The sequence below is a fragment of the Hyperolius riggenbachi genome, chromosome 6 (assembly GCF_040937935.1).
Source record: "Hyperolius riggenbachi isolate aHypRig1 chromosome 6, aHypRig1.pri, whole genome shotgun sequence".
Lineage (NCBI taxonomy): Eukaryota > Metazoa > Chordata > Amphibia > Anura > Hyperoliidae > Hyperolius > Hyperolius riggenbachi.
Genome location: NC_090651.1, coordinates 240,261,410 through 240,282,841, shown reverse-complemented (window position 1 = coordinate 240,282,841; position 21,432 = coordinate 240,261,410). Strand labels below are relative to the sequence as shown.

General features: G+C 43.4%; 1 protein-coding gene across 2 annotated transcripts in view; it reads left to right on the top strand.

The window, feature by feature from the left end:
* LOC137521401 (ATPase family AAA domain-containing protein 3-A) overlaps positions 1–21,087 on the top strand; it is a 128,084-nt gene extending 106,997 nt beyond the window's left edge. For both annotated transcript variants that reach the window (XM_068240586.1, XM_068240585.1), the window contains exon 16: positions 20,494–21,087. In XM_068240586.1, coding sequence (XP_068096687.1) covers positions 20,494–20,673 — 180 coding nt within the window. In that variant the 3' untranslated portion in view covers positions 20,674–21,087. The remainder of the gene's footprint in view (positions 1–20,493) is intronic.
* Positions 21,088–21,432: the final 345 nt, after the last annotated feature.

Below are 21,432 nucleotides of genomic sequence, written 5' to 3'. Positions count from 1 at the left end.
TAACATACTTTTCCTGTCACGCCACCTGCTTGTGTATGTCGAGTGTCTGCTGTACTTCCACATTAGGGTCCCACGTGACTACCGACGTATAGCACGTACTGCGTGTGTGTGACATAACACGCGTGCTCCACATGCTGTAACACTGGCATCCACGTGGGGTGCCAAATTGCTAATGCAGAAGTAGAGCAGGCACTTAGCAGGCAGGTAAAGTATGTTAATGCACAATCACTGGTAGGCACATGTAACGTTTGGTGGGACGCGGCAAGGTGGTGTCACAAGCCTGATTCTCTGAAGATTTCATGCTGTTATCGATCGGGAATTAGCCTGCATTGTATGGGCAGCCAACAGATCTCTCTCTGATCATATTCGATCGAGTTTCTTGGTCGATTTGCCCATACATTGCTAAATGTATGGGCGCCTTAAAGAGACTCTGAAGCGCGAATAAATCTCGCTTCAGAGCTCATAGTTAGCAGGGGCACGTGTGCTCCTGCTAAACCGCCGCATACGCGCCGCTAAACGGGGGTCCCTTCACCCCCAAACCCCCCACTGCGACACTTGGTCGCAGGCTTGGTCGTGCCTGGAGGCAGGGCTACCGGCTGCAGCCCTGCCTCCATTCGCGTCTATCAGCCGCGCATCGCCGCCTCTCCCCCGCCCCTCTCAGTGAAGGAAGACTGAGAGGGGCGGGGGAGAGGCGGAGATGCGCGCTGACAGACGCGCGTGGGGCAGGTCTGCGGCGGTTAGCCCTGCCCCAACCAGGAAGCGCTCCCCCGCATTACGGAGGGGATTTCGGGGGACAGGGACCCACGTTAAGCCGCGGGATAGCGGCGGTTTAGCAGGGGCACACGTGCCCCTGCTATATATGAGGTCTGAAGCGAGATTTATTCTCGCTTCAGACTCTCTTTAAAGGGAACCTAAACTGAGAAGGATATGGATTTTTCCTTTTAAAATAATACCAGTTGCCTGACTCTCCTCCTGCTCCGTTGTCTCTAATACTTTCAGCCACAGACCCTCAACAAGCATGCAGATCAGGTGCTCTGACTGAAGTCAGACTGGATTAGCTGCATGCTTGTTTCAGGTCTGTGATTCAGTCACTAATGTAGCAAAAAAAAAAAATCAGCAGGACAGCCAGACAACTGGAATTGTTTAAAAGGAAACATCCATATCCCTCTCCGTTTAGGTAGGTGCACACATAACATGAAAGGCTGCGTTTTATGTCATGTTTCATTGTTAGTTTTTGTGCGGTTTTGCAGCGTTTGCGTGTTTTACTGCAGATGCATTTTTAAAGCGTTTTGCGTGAGTTTTACTGCGTTTGCGGTTCACATATACAAAATGCATATGCGTTTTTCATGCATTTTACTCTTGCATTTTATGCAAATCACTAGGTAGACTAGGAAGCGGAAATATATCATGAAACAATTTTTTTTTTACCAAAAACTCATGGAAAACGCATACCACTGAATTTCCATTGACTTTCATTATGTGCATTTGTACTGCGTTTTTGAAGATCATGCAACAAAACTAGCGTTTTAAAAACGCACACATCAAAAACACGTTTTTCTCTAATTGTCATCCGGGACAACCTGAGATCCGGTCCCGCCCCGGATCTGTGGAAACACGAATCCAAGAAGATTAAAAGCCCCCGCCCACCCTCCATCCTCAGTTCATCTGTGTTTCCGCCACGGAAACACCTTAGAAGCAAAGCTCCCGTTTTTTTGTTTTCTGGACTCACCAGAGGGTGAGTCTTGAGTACGCTGGAGGTTTTTTTGTGTGGTCCTTAGCGGCAGCAGGCAGAGCAGAGGCGGCCTCAGCAGCAGCGCGGACTACAGACCTCTTGGAGCGGTGTACGGCTTCCGCGTGGTGTATGGCCGTTACGCCGTGCCTCCTCCATCAGACGCCGGCTCTGCAAGGCGCATCCGGAGAGCTGATTGAACGCCGGAAGTGAGGTCAGACGTCGCGTGGCGTCTGACGTGGGCGTGGAGGAGGAACATTGGAGAAAGCCAGGAAGTGAGGCAGCGTGGTCCTGGCGTCTCCGATCAGACCTGCAGGCGGCAGCGGTGAGATGTCGCAGCCTCAGAGGGGAGAGCAGCCTCAGCAGCAGCGTGAGTCGGAAGCGGCGAGTTCTGCTCCCAGATCCTCTTCGCAGGTCCTGCCATCAGGGTCCAGTGGGGTAAGCCTCCAGTTGGAGGATATCTTTCCTACTACCACATTTGACAATGTAATGTATAGGATGGCATCTCAGTACTTTGTCTTTGTTGTTTTTATTGCAGACAAAATCTGAGCCTAAAACTACTACTACTACATCCACTCAAGCTAAATAGAAAAGATGTAGCTTATGTAATAGTAAAATAGCCTTAGAAGCCCCAAGAAATTTATGTCAGGCTTGCATAGATGCTATTGTGGCCTCCCAGACTCCCAACATCCTAAAGGAAGTTATGGATACTGTTAACAAAAATATGCAGGAAACATTAGAAAAATTTAAAGAGTCCTTGGTGCAGCCAATTAAGGAGTCTCTGCCAGGACCCTTTTCCGGCACTCCTTCCCATCACTCCTTTTCTGATATTTTTGGAGCTGACGAGGAAGAGGAGGGAGAAGAAGAAGGGGAAGAGGTGTCAGTATCCCAGGAGGAGGGAGAGCAGCCTCAGTCGGGGGGTTCAGAGGGGGATGATAGGGTAAAAACGCCTAGATTTTTGTTTTCCCCCGAGGAATCTTCTGAGTTACTTAAGGCAGTATATACCACGGAACAGATAAAGGAATCAGTTCCGGAAATTACTCCCCAGGATCAGGTGTATCTTGGGTTAGGTCAGTCCTCGGGCAGAGTTTTTCCTATCCACAAAACTTTACAGGATATTATTACTTCCCAGTGGCAAAATCCTGAGAGGCCGCTGTTCGTTCCCAAGTCAGCAAAGAGAAAGTATCCCTTTTCTCAGTCAGAAATTGACAGATGGACTAAATGTCCTAAACTTGACGCATCCCTGTCCCAATATTCTAAGGACTCGGATCTATCCTTTGAGGACGCAGGTGTCCTCAAGGATGTGATGGATAAGAAAATTGATGCGCTTCTCAAAAAAGCTTGGGAATCGGCTGCCTTTGGTTTCATCCCAGGTATTTCAGCCACCTGTATTTCCCGAAACCTTAGAATTTGGATGGATAATCTTATTGATCAGATTTCTAAGGGTGCTCCGATTAAGGATTATGCGGCGTCCTTGCCGGTCGTCCTTAAAGCCGTCGCTTTTTTAGCGGATGCGGTTACGGAACTGATTCGGGTATCAGCTCGCACTACGGCTCTCGTTAACTCGGCTAGGAGAGCAGTGTGGCTGAAGACCTGGGAAGGGGACCAGACCTCAAAGAACAGATTATGTTCTATTCCATTTGAGGGTAGTCTCTTGTTTGGATCTGGTCTGGAAGAAGTATTATCCCGTTCAGCAGAAAAAGGGAAGCAGTTTCCTAACAAAAAGAAGAGTTTCAAGGGAAAGAGACCGTTTGTTCCCAAGAAACAGGACTCTAAACTTCCAAAAAATAGGAATGTGCAGAGGAAGTGGTCCTTTCCCAAAGGGAAAGGAAAAGGGGGGTTCACTCTCGGAAAGACGGAGCCCCCCAAGCCGAGTAAATGACGATTTACCAGTTGGAGGGAGGCTAATTTATTTTCAAGTCGAATGGGAAAAGTTAAATCCCGATCCTTTTGTTTTTCAGATAATCAAGACGGGTTATCGTCTTCAGTTTTCAAGCCCCCCTCCACAAAGAAAATTTGTGAATCCAACTCCAAGGGACCCAGAAAAGGCCAGGGGTTTGGAGATGGAAATTTTGAAACTTTTAGAGAAGAAAGTTATAATTCCAGTACCCCAGGAGAGATTATTCCAGGGTTACTACTCCCATGTCTTTCTAGTAAAGAAGGCAAATGGGGAATTCAGGTTCATCCTGAATCTGAAATCTCTCAACCCATTCCTGACATACAAGAAGTTCAGGATGGAAAGCATTTATTCAGTGAGGGCCCTATTACAGGGCATGGAATATTTTGTGTCAATAGATCTTTCCGACGCATATCTGCACATTCCCATTTATTCCAGCCATCAGAGGTTTTTGAGGTTCGCAATCAGGTCTCAGGACCAGATTCGACATTTCCAATTTCAGGCCCTTCCCTTTGGGATAGCCTCGGCACCCCGAATATTTACAAAAATATTAGCAGAGGTTATGAAGATTTTCAGGCTACAGGGAATAGCGATTGTCCCATACCTGGACGATCTCCTCCTGTTTGCAGAAACAGAGGCTCTGGCCAGAGCTCACAGAGATACAGTGATTTCCCTCCTATCCCAAGTGGGATGGTTAGTAAATTACAAGAAATCAGCCCTGAATCCAGCACAGGAGATTGTGTTTTTAGGATACAGGATAAATTCGATAGAAAGGAGGGTCTACTTACCACCCGAAAAGATTGCAAAGATCCAGGGGGAAGTAGATCTGCTATGCAGACAGCAAAAGAGTTCTCTTCGCCAGATCATGCGAGTTCTAGGATTGTTCTCAGCATCCATTCCAGCGGTCACCTGGGCCCAACACCACGGCAGAGATCTCCAGTCTCTGCTTTTGGCAAATTGGGACAGGTCCAAACTTTCCCTAGACTCACAGATAGCTATCCCAGAGGTAGTGAAGTCCAGTCTGGTCTGGTGGTTGGACTCTCAGAATCTAACCAAAGGATGTCTTTGGAGACAGGAGGAACCAATAAAGATCTTTACAGATGCAAGCTCTTGGGGATGGGGCGCAACGATGTTGGGCCATCATGCTCAGGGGCATTGGACGCAGCAAATTGCAAAGAAATCGTCCAACTTCAGAGAGTTACTGGCAGTGCAGAAAGCACTTCTATCTTTTCAATCCCTGATAGAAGGGAAGCACGTGTTAGTATTTTCCGACAATATCACGACGGTGGCTTATCTGGCAAAACAAGGAGGCACGAGATCAATCGAGCTCAGGCGCCTATGCTCAGAGACTCTGGACTGGATAGAACCTCAGGTTCTATCTTTGTCGGCGATCCACATAAAGGGGACTCTCAATGTAGAGGCAGATTTTTTAAGTCGTCATCAGGTGAATCAGTCAGAGTGGGAACTTCATCCGGAGGTTTTTCAGATGGTGATAAACAAATTCGGTATCCTAGAGGTAGATCTCTTTGCATCCCCGACGAATGCAAAGACGGACCAATTTTTCTCCCTGCACAGGTGCCAGAGATCTCTGGGGTTGGACGCCCTCAGCTTCCCTTGGGACTTCAACCTCTCCTATGCATTTCCTCCAACAGTACTGTTACCTCAGGTATTGGGGAAATTTCAAAGGGAGAGAGGGAACATGATCCTGATAGCTCCACTATGGCCGAAACGACCATGGTATGCGACCCTGCGGAGGTGGGCAGTGGCTCCGCCTTTTCTCCTGCCAGATCTGCTAATCCAGGGCCCTCTCATCCACCTCAGGCCACAGTTATTCAGACTGGCCGCCTGGAACCAGAAAGGGTAATCTTGAGGAATAAGGGCCTTTCGGAGAAGGTAATTGATACTGTAATGAAATGTAGAAAGCCAGTAACTCAGAAGATATACCGAAAGGTTTGGAAGGTTTATCTAGCCTGGTGTGGAACTAGAACTAGAGATCAGAATTTGACTAGTTCAATTTTAGAGTTTCTTCAGGAAGGTGCAGACATGAAGTTGGCACTTAGTACCCTTAAGGTTCAATGTTCAGCACTTTCAATACTATTAGATAGGCATCTAGCGCAGGAAGAGTTGGTAAAGAATTTCTTCAAAGCACTACAGAGGTCTACACCAGTAAGACAGAAAGTATTTCCACAATGGGATTTATCCCTGGTCCTCAAGTGTTTAACAAAGGCACCCTTTGAACCCATTGAAGAGATTGAGATGAAATTCCTTACCTTGAAATTAGCATTTTTGATCGCAATTACATCGGCTAGACGTATAAGTGATTTACAGGCGTTATCTATCAAAGATCCCTTTCTAATCATTTGCCCTGATAGTGTCAGGCTCAGGACTGATCCGGCCTATCTACCTAAGGTAGTCTCTGAGTTTCATAGGTCTCAGGACATTATTCTTCCTTCCTTTTGTGGCAACCCTTCGGGACAGAAGGAGGAAGAATTTCACTGTTTGGAAAAATAAGGGGCAGCAGGCATCCAGACAGACCATTGCTAGATGGATTAGACAGACCATATCTATAACATATGAGTGTAGTAATTGTCCCTTACCACCTAATATTAAGGCTCATTCAACCCGTTCTCTATCTACATCCTGGGCGGAAAGAGCAGGAGCCACCATTCAACAAATTTGTCAAGCGGCAACATGGGCAAGTGCATCAACTTTTATCAAGCACTACAGAGTGGATGTACTGTCTCAACAAGATCAATCGTTTGGCAGAAAGGTGCTCCAGGCGGTGGTCCCTCCCTAGGTTAGTCTTTTTTTGCTATAAAGACTTTCTTGTTTATCTCTCAGGTTGTCCCGGATGACAATTAGAGAAAGACTCCTATTAGACCTACCGGTAATGGAGTTTCTGATTGTCATCCGGGACAAACATTATAACCCTTTCCCTATCTCGACTGCGCACCTTTCTTGTTACAGTTAAGATCACTGGGATCTAGTACATTCACCTTTTTTGGTGTTTTATGTCTTCCTTCATCTTGGTGTTTCTAGTCTTATATACTTTCAGACGCACTGAGGATGGAGGGTGGGCGGGGGCTTTTAATCTTCTTGGATTCGTGTTTCCACAGATCCGGGGCGGGACCGGATCTCAGGTTGTCCCGGATGACAATCAGAAACTCCATTACCAGTAGGTCTAATAGGAGTCTTTTTTTCCTGCTGCTCATAACTTCCATTAGTGGCATAAACGCAGCGTTTTCCGCAACACTAGCGTTTCTGCTAAGTGTGCACCCAGCCTCAAGGAAGCACGCAATTTATCCAGCATAGCACTTTGCCTTCCCTGCTGTATTGCCCCACCAAACAGTAGGCTTCTATTTGAGATACCTTTTATTAGATTAAGTGGGGAATGGGGTAGGTGAAGCTCTGAAATCCAAGCTAGAGTCTGACTTTTATTGCTTCATGCCTGGGGCTAGACAACTTTGTATTGAGGACTGTTTGATCCGTTCAACTTGGCTTGAACTGTTTGCGTGTGTTACTGGAGTCTGCTATACATGTTCATGGTCTACCTACAGAAATGTTTTCACACATTCAGAAATAGTGCTTTAATGGCTGCCAGCAGTGTTGCAGATTCCATTAAATGTTAAATGAAAACATGCAATTATCTCTATTTAATAGATGCCTTCAGCATTTCTTGCTATCGTTTGTAAATGTTTACTGGCAACTAATTTTTAATTAATGAGTTTCAGTATAGTGTTTGTTGTGCTTTGACTTACAAGGGCTGGTAAATCTGCAGAGCCAGGCTTTTACATTGTCATTCAAATAATCGGAACTAATCTGAAAGACTTTTGTTGAGTACTATATGATAAGGGAACTTATTAATATGCTAAACCGCTGCCCTGATCCAGATCAAAGATCCAGTGTAAATGCATTAGGGCTGTTTCCACTGAAACACGCTGTGATGCCACCGCGATTTTGCCAATTTAAAACCAGCACGGTTTTTAACTGCAATTTTCATCTGATATTGAAAAATGATTACAGGCCAACCGCAACTGGACAAAAAAATGCAGCATGCAGAGCATTGCCATTGTTCCGAAACTGAAGTGCACTGGTGAAAAAGGGACATTGTGATTAACCTGTTAATAGCCGTGCCGTTGAGACTGGCAAAATGCAAGCACTCCGATAATTGAATTAGAGCGCAGTCAGACGAGCCAAACATGTTTTGCTTCCATTACATCTGAGAAACCCCTGGCTACTTGTTGTTTACACTCCTCCCCCATACCAGCAATCTGTATACAGCAGTGCTGCGACTCCGGACAGCCTGCCCTGCTCGCCCTCCTCCTCACCACTTTGTTTCTCAGCACCGCTTACCTATCTGATTGGAATTTTTAACTTATCTGTACATCCTGCAGAACATATTACACAGCACTGTGAAAATGACAAGCTGTGGTGCTGAAACCCCTACTTGAAGATCCCTCCCTTTTCCTGCCAGGGCTTCCATCAGTAGGGTACGGAATATACAGAGGATTTGTTTACACATTCAGCGCTGCAGCGCAGATCAATTAGCCACTGTTCCCCAGTCTTTGTTACCCAGCGCATCTCCTTCTCTCCTGTTTTAATAATGCTACGTCCTCCCTCGGTGATTGGACAGCAGGTGAGGCGGGGACTAGTAGGTCATGTTGAAGAATATGGATGATTTGTTTTTTGGAGACCATGCCTGTTATTTGGGGGACTTTATGCTACCTCTTTATTTGGTGGATAACATGCTGCCTTATTGTTATTTGGAGGTTCTGCCTGTCTTTGGTGTTCTGTACATGTCATTATTATCTGCCTACCATTGGTGTTATTTGCTTGTCTTGGGGAGATCTGCTTGTCATGTCTTTGATGTTGGCAGTTCAAATGTATTTTTGGCGGAACACTCTCAATCCTTGTCACAGGCATACGCAAATTAAACATGTAGAGCAGTTCTCAAGTAGGAGGAAGTTTGAGGTGAGACAGGCAAAAAATGGCGCAGGAGATTCGGGTGCACCAGTTGCCGCTATAGGCCGTAGTGTGAATTACGGCAACATCGGCGCTCAGTCAGTAATTTGGATGCTGTCAAAAGACTGAGCCCAAATTACTATAAAAACAGCGTAATATTGCCTCCTGCGATAGCCGACAGACAAATTACATCTTACCCCCAGCGTCCACTGCAGCCTAGAGGGGGAATATTAACGCCACTGGAACTTTTGCAGGAGCAGGGTGAGACGTTTTTCGGCTTTACACATAAAATGTGTACAGTTTCATTCCAGTCCAGTCCTGTCAATTTTGATAGTATACATCAGTTTTGTATGAGTTTTCTATGGTTTGGTTTACACATAAAAGGTGTACATCTATTCCTGTGCTGTCCATTCCTATCAATTTTTTGTAGGTCTAGGTTCACAAATAAAGTCTACACTGTGTTCACTCTTACAGTTCTAATCCTGTCAGGTGAAACTGATAGAAAACTGATGCAAAACTGACAGGACTGGAATGGAAATATACAGATTCATGTGTGAACCAAGCCTAAGTGGGAGTGCAAGCAAAAATGACTGTACAAATAATTGCATAGATAGGTTGGCATTAATTTCGGGCAATTCTCTCCTGCCTCCCCCTCTCCATAGAACTGTATAAAAGCTCAGCTAAACTGACCGTGCGTGAACTGCCACAGGCTGCTGACAAACCGTTGTCTCAAACCATTACAAGCAATTGTTTTGGCTGGCAATAGTATACTGGGGCTTTAGAAATTGGTTGCTATAATCAGTCTGTATGAGGAGTAAGGCTATGCTGCCAATTAATCATCTGCCCACGTATGTAATTGGTTGTTAGATGACCGTATCTGTAGAAATTCATTTGCCATTTAGTTTGCCCACTGTAGAAGCCAGTAGAAAATAGATGTTAATGAGAATAGGATTTCACTGGCAGCTGTGGAAAAGACTCTTGGACAGGGTTTACACTTATTAGTGTGGAAATGCATACATTTTATTTATTTCTTTGCATGCAAATTTTCTGGACACAGTTTGCATTTTTTCATGTGCATTCTTTCAGAGTAGCTAATGAAAGTCAATGAGAATTTGCATGCAGTTTGCGAATCTATGCTGTAAGAAGTACTATTTTCACACAGCCGAAAAATGAACGCAATTTTCAAATAGAAGTGGGGATTTCCATTGAATTTCATTGTGTGTGTGGCAAATGTGTTTTCTCAATGCGCATGCGATTTTTGATAAATGTGAACCATGTCTTAAAGTTTGACCCCACATGTAAAGTTTAAAGTGGATCCTAGATAAACTTTTACTCATTGCATAATTGTGTTCCTTTCCTTTTGTTTTAGTACTCTAATTCCCTATAAACTAAACAAGCCACGCCCACAGGTTTTCAGAGAGCCAAGGCACTTTCAGACTGTAGCAAGGGCTCACGGGAGCTCAGTTTGGGCAGGAAGAGGGTTAGGAATTACTAGCCAGAGTTTTCGGAGGGGGGAGGGGATTCTTTTTTTTTTTTTTTTTTTTTTTTTTCACAGGCTGAGTGCTCAAGATGCAGATAAGCCTGCCTCTGTGTAATGTTTACAAACAACATGGCTGCTGTCATTGTATCACAGGAAGAAATAATCATATTCTATTGAAGCTGAATGCAGCTAGATTTGGTGTGTAAACCATCTAAACTTTAGATAAGATATATAGACAAGTTACTTGTTAGGGCTTGTTTCCACTATAGCGAATCCGCATGCGGGCACTGCACGCGGATTCGCATAGGTAATGTAAGTGGATGGGGCTGTTTCCACTTGTGCGGCTGCGGCGGCGTTTTTTGGTGCGGCAGAAATCTGCACGGCAGGGCCGTCAGATTTCGCGTGCAGAAGGAATGTGCGCGAATCGCCGCTAATGTAACTAATAGGGAAATCGCATGCGGGGTGACCATGCGTTTTTTGACGCGAAATCGCATGCGATTTCGCATAGGTATTAATGTTATTCCACTCAGGCAGTGACATGGTTAAAATCGCATACAGCCTTACCTATGCGGAATCGCGGCAAAAACGCATGCGGAATCGCACCCGCATGCGATTTTGTCCGCGGTGGAATGCAGGCGATTCCGCACCGCACTAGTGGAAACGAGCCCTTATAGTTAGTTTTTCATCTCGGATCCGCTTTAAGGTGTATAATGTACCTAGGACCTGCTGATTGTCCTGTCCTGGTGTACGCAGGCATTGGCTAATAATTTGCAGCTTAGAATTGTGGTAATTAAAACTGGTTAAGAGTGCATTTATGAAAAACAATGCTTTTCAAAGAACACTGGTGCTTATATAAAGTGAATCCGAAGCTAAATATCCTATATATTTATATGCGTCTGTAGAGGGACACCCCTGGGGGCTGGTCCTCCTAGACCCTCTCCTTTGCTGCCACATTCCACTCTATACACAGTCGCACTGCTCAGGCTCCAGTAGCGTTTGCACTTTGCAGCTACGCAGTAGAACAAAGCCGCTCATGCATGGAGGAAAAAGCAATGTACAAGCATCTCAGGGTTATTGCACGGGCCATACTTTGCACCTGTGCAGTGCAGCCGCGCTTGTGCATGAAGGGGAGTGCGGGCGTGAGCACCATTTTCAGGCAATATTATCAAATATCTTCAAAGGGTCACAGTGCAGGAACAGAGGGGTATAAAATTATCAGGGAATCCGGAGGCTTCCATCTACTGAGGCTACATATTTATAGTGTGTTTTTGTTTCATTTCAGGTATGCTTTAAATGTAGTACAGATTGAAAACCCTGTTTGTCAGGAAGACTGGCCACACTACCCATGGTGTGATGTGTAGGAAGTGCTCCTGTTGATGCAGAGGGAGGCAGACTCTGCAGTGTTGCTGACCAGTACCGTGGGGCAGGCATTTGCATTTGTGTCTCTGCCACCGCAACAGTTGTTGCAGTAGTGGAGCGAAATCCGTGACGTACTTCCTGTCCAGCAAGGAGCACGTCACTGGGGGTGGGGGGGGGAGGTGTCTAACTATGCATATTACTCTGTCAGCACACTCTGCTGCAGGGTAATGGGCACAAGGGGAAATGCTGCTGTGCAATCGTCCTGCCTTGGGCTCTCATTCGGCAGGACAATCGCACTGCACCAGGTCTAAAATTAGCCTTAAAGTTACTAGTAACTGGACTCATGCAGCACTATACACCTACATGTTTTTCACAAAACGCACCTACTCTGCGTCTTGTGAAAAAAAAAATGCCTGTACTGGTGCATCAAAAAAAAAATTCTTGTAGCATTTAACTTTTGATGGATCAAAATTTCAGTCTGAAATTTTAGAGTTGTAAATTTTGAATACTCTTTTTGTTGCCCTGCCCAGTGACACTTTGTGCAGTTTCCTTTAAGATGTGCCTCAGTATATGGGCATATGAGGTGTCTGACTGCCCTCCATCCACATCTCCTCATTGTTCATGACCTTCAGTGGGGATGAAAGGAGAGAGAACTTTCCCGTTAATCTACATTACACAGCCGCTGCACTGGAAAATCCCTCTAGAAAGCAGTTTGAGGGGATGATGAGCCTTTTCACCTGCCAGCTGCGAGAGTCACAGATAAAACTGCTTACACTGAAATTGCTGCAGAACGTAAATACTCCAACTGGCCTGGTGTTCATGAATAGAAATGGACCTTCATTAACCGGGGCATGTGTTCACTCTTACCGGCTGCACAATTCCCTCCACAGCAATTAACCCTTCCAGCATTAAAGGGCACCAAACCGATATCCTAATCTGGGTAATGGAGCGAACAGTGTGCATTCAAGGGAAGTGTTTGGGATCAGAGATACAGTTCTAGGGATTGAGTAAAATGAACTAAACTGAGGTTGTAAGCATCATTCAAAAAATGACTTTTATCTGCCTTCAGAGTCCTCACTTTTAGGCCATACTACCACTAAAGGTAGGCATACACTATTCAGATACTGATGATTTACCACATCTATAATTTGCCACTTTGCCTCCACACAGAATTAGATCAGACCTTCGCCTATTATCATCCACAGAGCCGCCACCACAAAAGTACTGCCCAGTGTGCCAAAATGCCACTGACAGCTGTTTAGCCACATTTAGTAAAAGCCCACCACAGGTCACATGATCACAGTTCTGTGGTGAAGAAAATTACTTGGGCTTATAGAATTTTACAGAATTTGAACCACTGTATTTGCACTCTGCAAAGGGATAGGAAGCAGATACGGAAATAAGTTGTCCTCAAATTTTAATTGATAGGCATACTTAAACTAACTAACTTGACTTTGCATATAGTCCTATAAATCTGAAGTTTATATCCATTTCAGTTTCTAAAGTATTTGCTTTCTGTTTTGTAGTTCTTACCCTGGATTCTAAGACTATTTAAACCCTGAGAAAATATGTGACTGTATTTAAAAAACATATATACAGTACTTGAATATAAACTGATTGGAGTATAAACAAAGCCCCAAAAGAATTCTTATATGAGGGGGGCCTTTCCTTCCCCACATCATTTTCTGCCAGCTAGCTAGATTTCCTGTTGGCCTCACTGCCCCTTTTGTCCTGGTTGAACCTGTTGCCAGTTTGGTCTTGTCATGTAACCACTGGTACCCCCCTTGTAGTATTACATAAGGACAGAACACGGAGAACATACATGTGACAGCAGCCAAAAAGTGGTGACCCAAAGTGGAATGAGGAGCAGTAGCTATTCTGAACACTCTCCACACCACCCCACTCCGTTGTACTCTACACTGGGTGAGGTGTGGGTTACTGCTAGGACTGATCCATGGAGAAGGTGCCCTGCTGTGTACTCTGTCGGCAGTGTGATTGCAGGGAATGAGTGGCTTTGGTAAACGCCAAGGGAGAGGGGGTGCTAAGAATAGGCATGCTCCTTTGAGCATGTGTCCTATTCAAGTGTACTTAGAATTGGTGCCCATTGGGCATGTCGTAAAAAAAAAAAAGTGTGGTATAGTGTGTGTGTGTTGTAAGATGGATCATGGAGTACACATAGACCTACATAGATCTAACCATGCAATGCATGCTAACCATTAGTGCAAGTGTATAGAATACAAATCTTTTTTCCAGCTTTAGTGTTCAGCTCAATAATATTGGGGTATGTCTAGCCTGCAAAGGGGTAGGGTTGAGCTGCTCCTGTACTTCCTAAGTGATCATCTAATCTGCATGAACAGGAAGAACTATTTCCGCACTTGCTAGGAGCACATATAGAGATAGGAAGTGCATCACATTGGGAGTTAAAAAAAAAAACTGTGCAAATCAATGGAAGGCTGGAAGCCTGTTCTGCACTGCCCAACTATGCCACTATCTTCTGACTGGGTAGGACCCTTTGAGATGGTTTGAAATCCTTGTGAGCTGTAAGTTGTTGCCAAGGACCTGGATTCAGTAATGACTGTAGTGAAACGACTTGTCAGTAATTTTGATAAACATTGAGTTAATTGATGTACATTATCTCACATTTTTGTTTGCTCAGTGTTGTACAAAGGAAAGCTTACACCTTCTCTGTATTGCAGTTTCCCTCCCTTCCAGCCTTGCTGCAGTGTTGTGAGGAGAGAACTGCTCTCTAAATTGACACACATCACATTGATACACTGCATTAGATACAAACACCTATTTTCAGCTTGGGAGGGCCCGTCACTTCTTTTCTCCATCATTTATGTCCTGAAGCTGCATGCGCGCACACTCTGACAGCTGCACTCTCTTGCACAGGGGACTCGGAGGAGGGTATAGGGAGAAAGACGCAGTCTGGCACAAGGATCTAGAAACTGGGACATAATAGGTTTTGTTAGAGAGCACAAATCTTTTTCCATTAACCACCAACAAAAACTAAAAGTCCTCCTTCTAGTACAGAAATGGGGCATTACTATTTTCAATGTGACAAGGAGGCTGTTCTTGTTAAATTCAGCAGTTGTTGTCCACAAAAAAACCTGTACAAACGGTCAATTTTTTTGTTCTCTGACCCTGATTGCTGCTCACATATTCTTTGAATTGAACAGGTCAGAGGAATGCCCCTATAGTTTTTGCCTAAGATCGCCATATTAGTTTATGTAATTACCGCCACATCCTCAGACCTGCCCAGGAAGAACCACATGTGTGGGGAGAGGCTTTGGGTCACTCTTCTCTTTAGAATACCGAATACAGTTCACGTAACTCCTATTATTGTATGCTGGGGCAGTCGTTGAAATACGGTAGTTTAAAAACCCTATATACCACTTTAAAAAGAACAAAGTCTTGCTAATTTGTATTGCAGTCTGTATGCCTCATGGGTTTTTTTCTCCTGTCCTTTTGGCTGTGCTGAGCTGTCTGTGTTGCTCCTGCTGGGATTCCTACATTTATATGAAGGAGGAACTGCATCTGGGGAACTGACCTAATTAGGCTTTTGCAGGTTTCTGATTAAGGCTAGGTTCACACTTGAGCTGAAATCTGTTCAGTTCACAGAACAGACGTGTCTGCAAATCCTGTGTTAAGCATAGGACCTGTTCTGACATGTCTGGTTCATCAATCGTTTCAGTTGAGGTGACAGAAGGCACAGTCTAGTCCTGCACGATTTGAACATAACTGTGACGTGTAAGAGATGGCATGCTATATATGACATGTTTGCTGCAATGGACACCGTAGAAAAAAATGGTTTGAGCAAGGGGGTCATAATGTGGATGGTCCCATCAGATCCAATTTGACCATCCATGACATACACATTGTAATGTGGAGTCAGCCTTCAGACTGCCACCTATTGATGTTTGAATTGCTTCATACACACATCCAATAATTGTCACCCTTTGGGAAACGATCCCTCAGGTGACAATTTTGGGAATGATGCTTTACAGGCGCATACCTAGCCTTGAAGCTAGGGATATGTTCTGTCGCTGTGGAGGGGCTCGGAGGGACAATGATCGGCACACCGCAGAGCTGGTTCCCTCAGTCAGGAAGGGGCAAGTTGTGTATACACACTTTTTTTTTTTTTTACTGAACGATCTTCAGCTGAAACGGTCGTTACCGACTATTTCAGCCAGCAATCATTGCATGTGTGTATGTGGCGTAAGAAACGATCCTCTGCAGGTGAGCTCTGTAGATTACAAAGATTTTGGCAGCCTTATATCTGACTCATATTTGTTTCTACGTTCATGTGTAAACACAACCATTCCAGAGGATTACCAAAAATAAAAATGCTAGCTGGGACTTCCACAACTTGTTTCAACCACTTGATTAATCCATGCGCAGGGAGTTCTGGAGTGGCACACCTTACCCAAGTGTCGGGTGCTGAACCTGGGTGCTAAGCCACACCACCCAACTGACAACGATATCAAGCAAAGTTTGAAGCATACCTTCATTCCAGTGCAGTTATACGTTTATTGCCTAAGTCAGCACAAGCTTAACAATTGTTTCGGGGCCACAGAGGGTCCCATTCTTCAGGAAAGTGCAGACAAATAAATGTGCGGACTTATGCAATAAACGTATACCTGCACTGGAATGAAGGTGTGCGTGCAAACCAAACTTTTCTTGACTTGATTAATCCAGCTATATCAGAAGAGTGACGAGGATTTCTACTATGTTTGTTTTTGGAGGAAGATATTAATTGTGGGACGTCAGTAGTGTACACCAAACAGTGTGCGATTACCATGATGGTGAGGAAGTGCAAAGTCTATATCTTCAGTTTTACAAATTCATAGCTAAATGATACATGAAAAAGGATCTTTTTTAATAACACTGAATGGGGAAATATTTGCCGATGGACTATGTAGAGGAGCAGTCTTTGGCCCAGTCCCTGTAACAGGCTCAGTGTTATGCTGTACAGTGATGGATGACCTAGGAGGATTTATCGGGGAATTCTGTGAGGTCCGGACACAGAAGCTGCTTCTGACACAGCAATTTACATGATGAAGTAAAGGGGAATTTGTGGAAGTGATCCTCTTAGTTACGGCTTGCTCCGATTGTTATTTCTGCAAATGTGGTGCCAAGAGTTACTGATTAGGTAGTAATAAATCTCTCGCCTGCATTTCACTGAGGGTTCTGTTTTACGCTTGAGATTTCACAGTGTAAAGGAGTACTTTAAAAACTATATACCACAAGGTTTCCTATTGTGCAATGTGCTGAAATTCCTAATGACTGAGGAGCACTGCTTAGAAAGCGCAGGAACAGGATATTGTGGAGAATTAAGTAGAGGTACCTGGAACCTAAATAACGGCACTTTTTTGCCTAGTGTGCAAGATTGGGTAGAAGCAGTTATAGTACTGTATTTTTAAGCTCCGTTATCACCCAGCATAGCCTACCATCACAGGCAGATAATTTTGACCCTGTAAGGCCTTAAAGTATACACAAGGTGACATAAAATGTGATGAGATAGACATGTGAATGTACAGTACCAAGCATACAAATAACTAGGCTGCATTCATTTTTTTTCTTTCTGTCTGAAAGTTAATATTTAGGTATGCAATTGACAGCATCTGTCTGGGTTAGAACCAGGTTGGACTATAGCTTAGTGTTCACTGATAAGGAATTATGGCCATTAACCACTTCACATTCAGTCGTTTTCACTTTATGCATCCAAGCAATTTTCACCTCCCATTCATTAGCCTATAACTTTATCACTACTTATCACTACTCTGTATGAGTGGATAGAGGGCCAGAGATTCTACATCAATACCAGTAGTTAAACTGGCCATACACGCATCAATTTTCCATTTTTGTTTTCTTTTCTTCTGCAGTAAAATTTGATCAAAATTAACCACTTAAGCCAATCTGGACAGATATATTTGTCCAAAAATCGCTACTCAAAGGCAATGTGGACGAATATATCCGTCCAGCAGTGTTGCTGCCCTTGTGCATGCATATCTGCGTGTAGGTGGCTCCTATCCTGCCTCTATTACAGGGGATTGATTGCTGCAGAGGAACCAGTGTTCCCCGAGGCAAACGATTCCCTGCAAATGAATCAAATGGCTCCAATCAGGAGGTATTTGATTCATGAACCATAAAATGTAAAACAAAATATCTCCCACTCCCTAGTATCTTCCAGGAGAGTGCTTAGCTCCACTTAGTGGCTAAAAAGTAAAAGTACAAATGGGGGGAAAAAAACACAATTCACATTAAAGGGGAACTGAAGTTAGAGGTATACGGAGGCTGCCATATTTATTTCCTTTTAATCAATTCCAGTTACCTGGCAGCCCTGCTGGTCTATTTCTCTGCAGTAGTATCTGAATAACACCAGAAACAAGCATGCAGCTAGTCTTGTCAGATCTGACTTTAAAGTCTGAAACACCTGATCTGCTGCATGATTGTTCAGGGGCTATGGCTAATAGTATTAGAGGCAGAGGATCAGCAGGGCTGCCAGGCAACTGGTATTGATTAAAAGGAAATAAATATGGCAGCCTCCAGTATACCTCTTACTTCAGTTCCCCTTTAAATAAAAGCTGATTTACTTCCCACCCTGCCCATTAACTAAAAACATAAAAACACATGTTAAAAAAAAACATAGTTACCTTAGGGACTAAACTTTTTAAATGTGTATGTTATGAAGGTATATTACTATACACCTTATTACCTTGAGCCTACATGGGCTTGTAATTAGTGAGGGACGCAAAACTGAAAAAATGCACCTTTATTTCTAAATAAAATATTTGCACCATACATTGTACTAGGGAAATATTTTAAACGTTGCAATAACCGGGACAAATGGGCAAATAAAACGTGTGGATTTTATCCACAGTAGAACGTTTTTATTTTAAAACTATAATGGCTGAAAACTGAGAAATTTTTTTTCCATTTTTTTTCTTATTATTCCTGTTAAAATGCATTTAGAATAAAATAATTCTTAGCAAAATGTACCACCCAAAGAAAGCCTAATTGGTGGCAAAAAAACAAGGTAGAGATCATTTACGTGTGATGAGTAGTGATAAAGTTATTGGCTGATGAATGGGAGGAGCGCTGACAGGGGAAAATTGCCTTCGTCCTGATGGTGAAAACACCTGTGGGCTGAAGTGGTTAATATGTATGTCATAAGGGTTTATTACTATTATTTTTGCAAGTAAGGGTTTGTAATTAGTAAAGGACGCAAAAATTGAAAAAATGCACCTTTTGTTTCCAGAAAAAATATTGTCGCTATATATTGTACTAGGGACATATTTTAAACATTGTGATAACCGGGACAAATGGGCAAATGTATGGGTTTTATCAACCGTAACATTTTATTTTGAAACTATAATGGCCATAAACTGAGAATTTTATTATTATTATTCCTGTTAAAATACATTTGGAATAAAATAATTCTTAGTAAAATGTACTACCCAAAGAAAGCCTAGTTAGTGGCAAAATAGTAATAAAGTTATTGACGAATGAATGAGGAGCGCTAAAAGGTGAAAATTGCTCTGGTCCAAAAGAGAAAAAACCCGAAGTGGGGAAGTGGTTAAACAAAACCAGTTGCCTGAAACAAACATGCAGCTTACCTTGTCAGATTTTCTTTAAAAAATATCTTATCTGCGTGCTTGTTCAGGGTCTATGGCTGCAAGTATTAGACACAGAGGATCAAGCAATTTGCCTTATTTAAAAGGAAATAAATATAGAAGCCTCCATATCTCTCTTAGTTCAGTTGTCCTTTAAAGAGGAACTCCAGTTAAAATAATGTAGTAAAAAAAAAGGCTTAATTTTTACAATAACACTGTATAAATGATTTAGTCAGTGTTTGCTCATTGTAAAATCTTTCCTCTCCCTGATTTACATTTTGACATTTGATGACATTTATTACATGGTGACAGTTTTACTGCTGGCAGGTGATGTCACTGAAAGGAGATGCTGTTTGCTTTTTTGTCAGTTGTTAACAGCTGTTATTTCCCACAATGCAACAAGGCTCCCACAGTGTTGAGGTGCTGACATCATTTGTGGGAGGGGTTTCACCATAAAATCAGCCATACAGAGCCCCCTGATCCATTTGAAAAAAAGGAATAGCTTTCTCATGGTAAAGGGAGTATTGGCTACTGATTGGGGTGAAGTTCACTTCTTGGTTACGGTTTCTCTTTACGTTAGCTCTTAGCTTCTGTCTGATGATTCTACAAGGGCAATAGCTCAACCGTGCGATTAATATCTTGAGAGATTGATCGCATTGCTCAGTCACATGAGGTAAATGAGAGCTGCCACGCAAGACTTTTAGTCACACTGTTGAAAAATGTTCTCCCTCATCTATGCAATGCCACAGTTTATTCATGTCACATAAAATTCATGCAATTAATCATGGTTATAGAAAGGAAAGGTATATGCCATTAATTCCACATTTCCACTATTTCTGCGTGATTTGGCATCAAATGAAGTTTTTTTGTTTTTTTCCGGTGTGTGTTTATAGAGGTACTGATTTATTGACCTCTGTGTAAAATGAATAGTACAAATATCATGCACAGTTGCGTGTGAATATCTTATCATCTGAGGTGGTGTGTTTAATATCTGGGATATGAAAAATCCCCCATGTTGCATTAGGGCTAGGCATATTTGGGGAAAGGGTTCATGGGGGTTTCATGTCGATACTGAGCTGAAGGGATGGTTTGTGTAGGTGGGGGCTACAGATAAGGAAAAAGGTAAATTTTATTTTGCCATGATTTCAGGTTGAGCATTAAGGCACTGGAAACATTAAAACCTATTGCTTTTATTTCTTTATGTTTAGAAATGTATGTATGTGTATGTATATATAAAAATTAACTTTTTTTTTTTTCCCCTATCTTGTTGTTATGTTAGTGTAGGGAAGGTGTGCAGATGAACAGAATTTTTTGTTTCCAGTTTTCTGTTGCTATGGGCACCTGACTTTCTTCTTTCCTTCAACTGCTATACAGTGACCTTTAATAAACTAGAGCTGTATCTAGCGTGGTTTTCTTTCGTTTCTTACAACTGTTATTGTTTCTGCCTCAGGCTGCAGCTTATGCCTCAGAAGACGGCATTTTGACAGAAGCTATGATCGATGCCCGTGTGGCAGACGCCATCCGGCAGCACAACCAGAAGATGGAGTGGTTGAAGGCAGAGGGCAAGGAAGGGGACAAAGTAGCAAACAAGAGCACTCTACAGCATCTACTAGAGGGAACCCCCGTCTGAAGCCACAGAAAATTACTGGTGACCATTGAACTGCCTCAACATTTTGTCAGCAAGTGAGATTGGCCGATAGCTGCAGGCGACACAAACCAACCATCATCCTTTTTGTTGGTGAGGACAGAGTGACGCAATGACAGCCTCCCTGCAGCAGGTGGCGGCATGAAACACTGATGTAGCTCTTGGACTCAGGAGACCCCTGTGTCCTTTTCACCATCCATTCCCTTATGAACTCTCTCATCTCTTTTTATATTTTGTTTTAAGGTACCCATGACAGATAAATGTGCTACAAAATCTTAATGCATTGTTTTAAATATGAATGATGCTGCTGTAATGGAGGTCTCTCATCAGATGAGTAGAGTGACATGATTGTTAAGGTCCATCTATAAAGAAAGAAGTAAATGCAGTTTTGTGGTATCAGTCCTTATTAACATGGATTTATTTTACCCTCCCTTCCCTAATTGGGAAACGCACTGCTCTCGCTCTCAGGAAACACACTGCTCTCATTTGTAAAATTGGGGAACTTAAAGTGTACCTCAGGTCAAAAAACACATTTACCTCAAAAGAGGAAAGCCTCTGGATCCTGCAGAGTCCTGCAGAAGTACAACTGCGCCTGTGCAGTAAGCCAGAGCCACTCGTGTACTAGCAGTTCCAGTTTACTGCGCAGGTGAGACCGTTCATTTGTGCCTGAAGAGGAACTTGGCCATGATCTTGTAGAGCAGTGTTTCTCAAACCTGTCCTTGTGAACTCCCCAATGGTGCATGT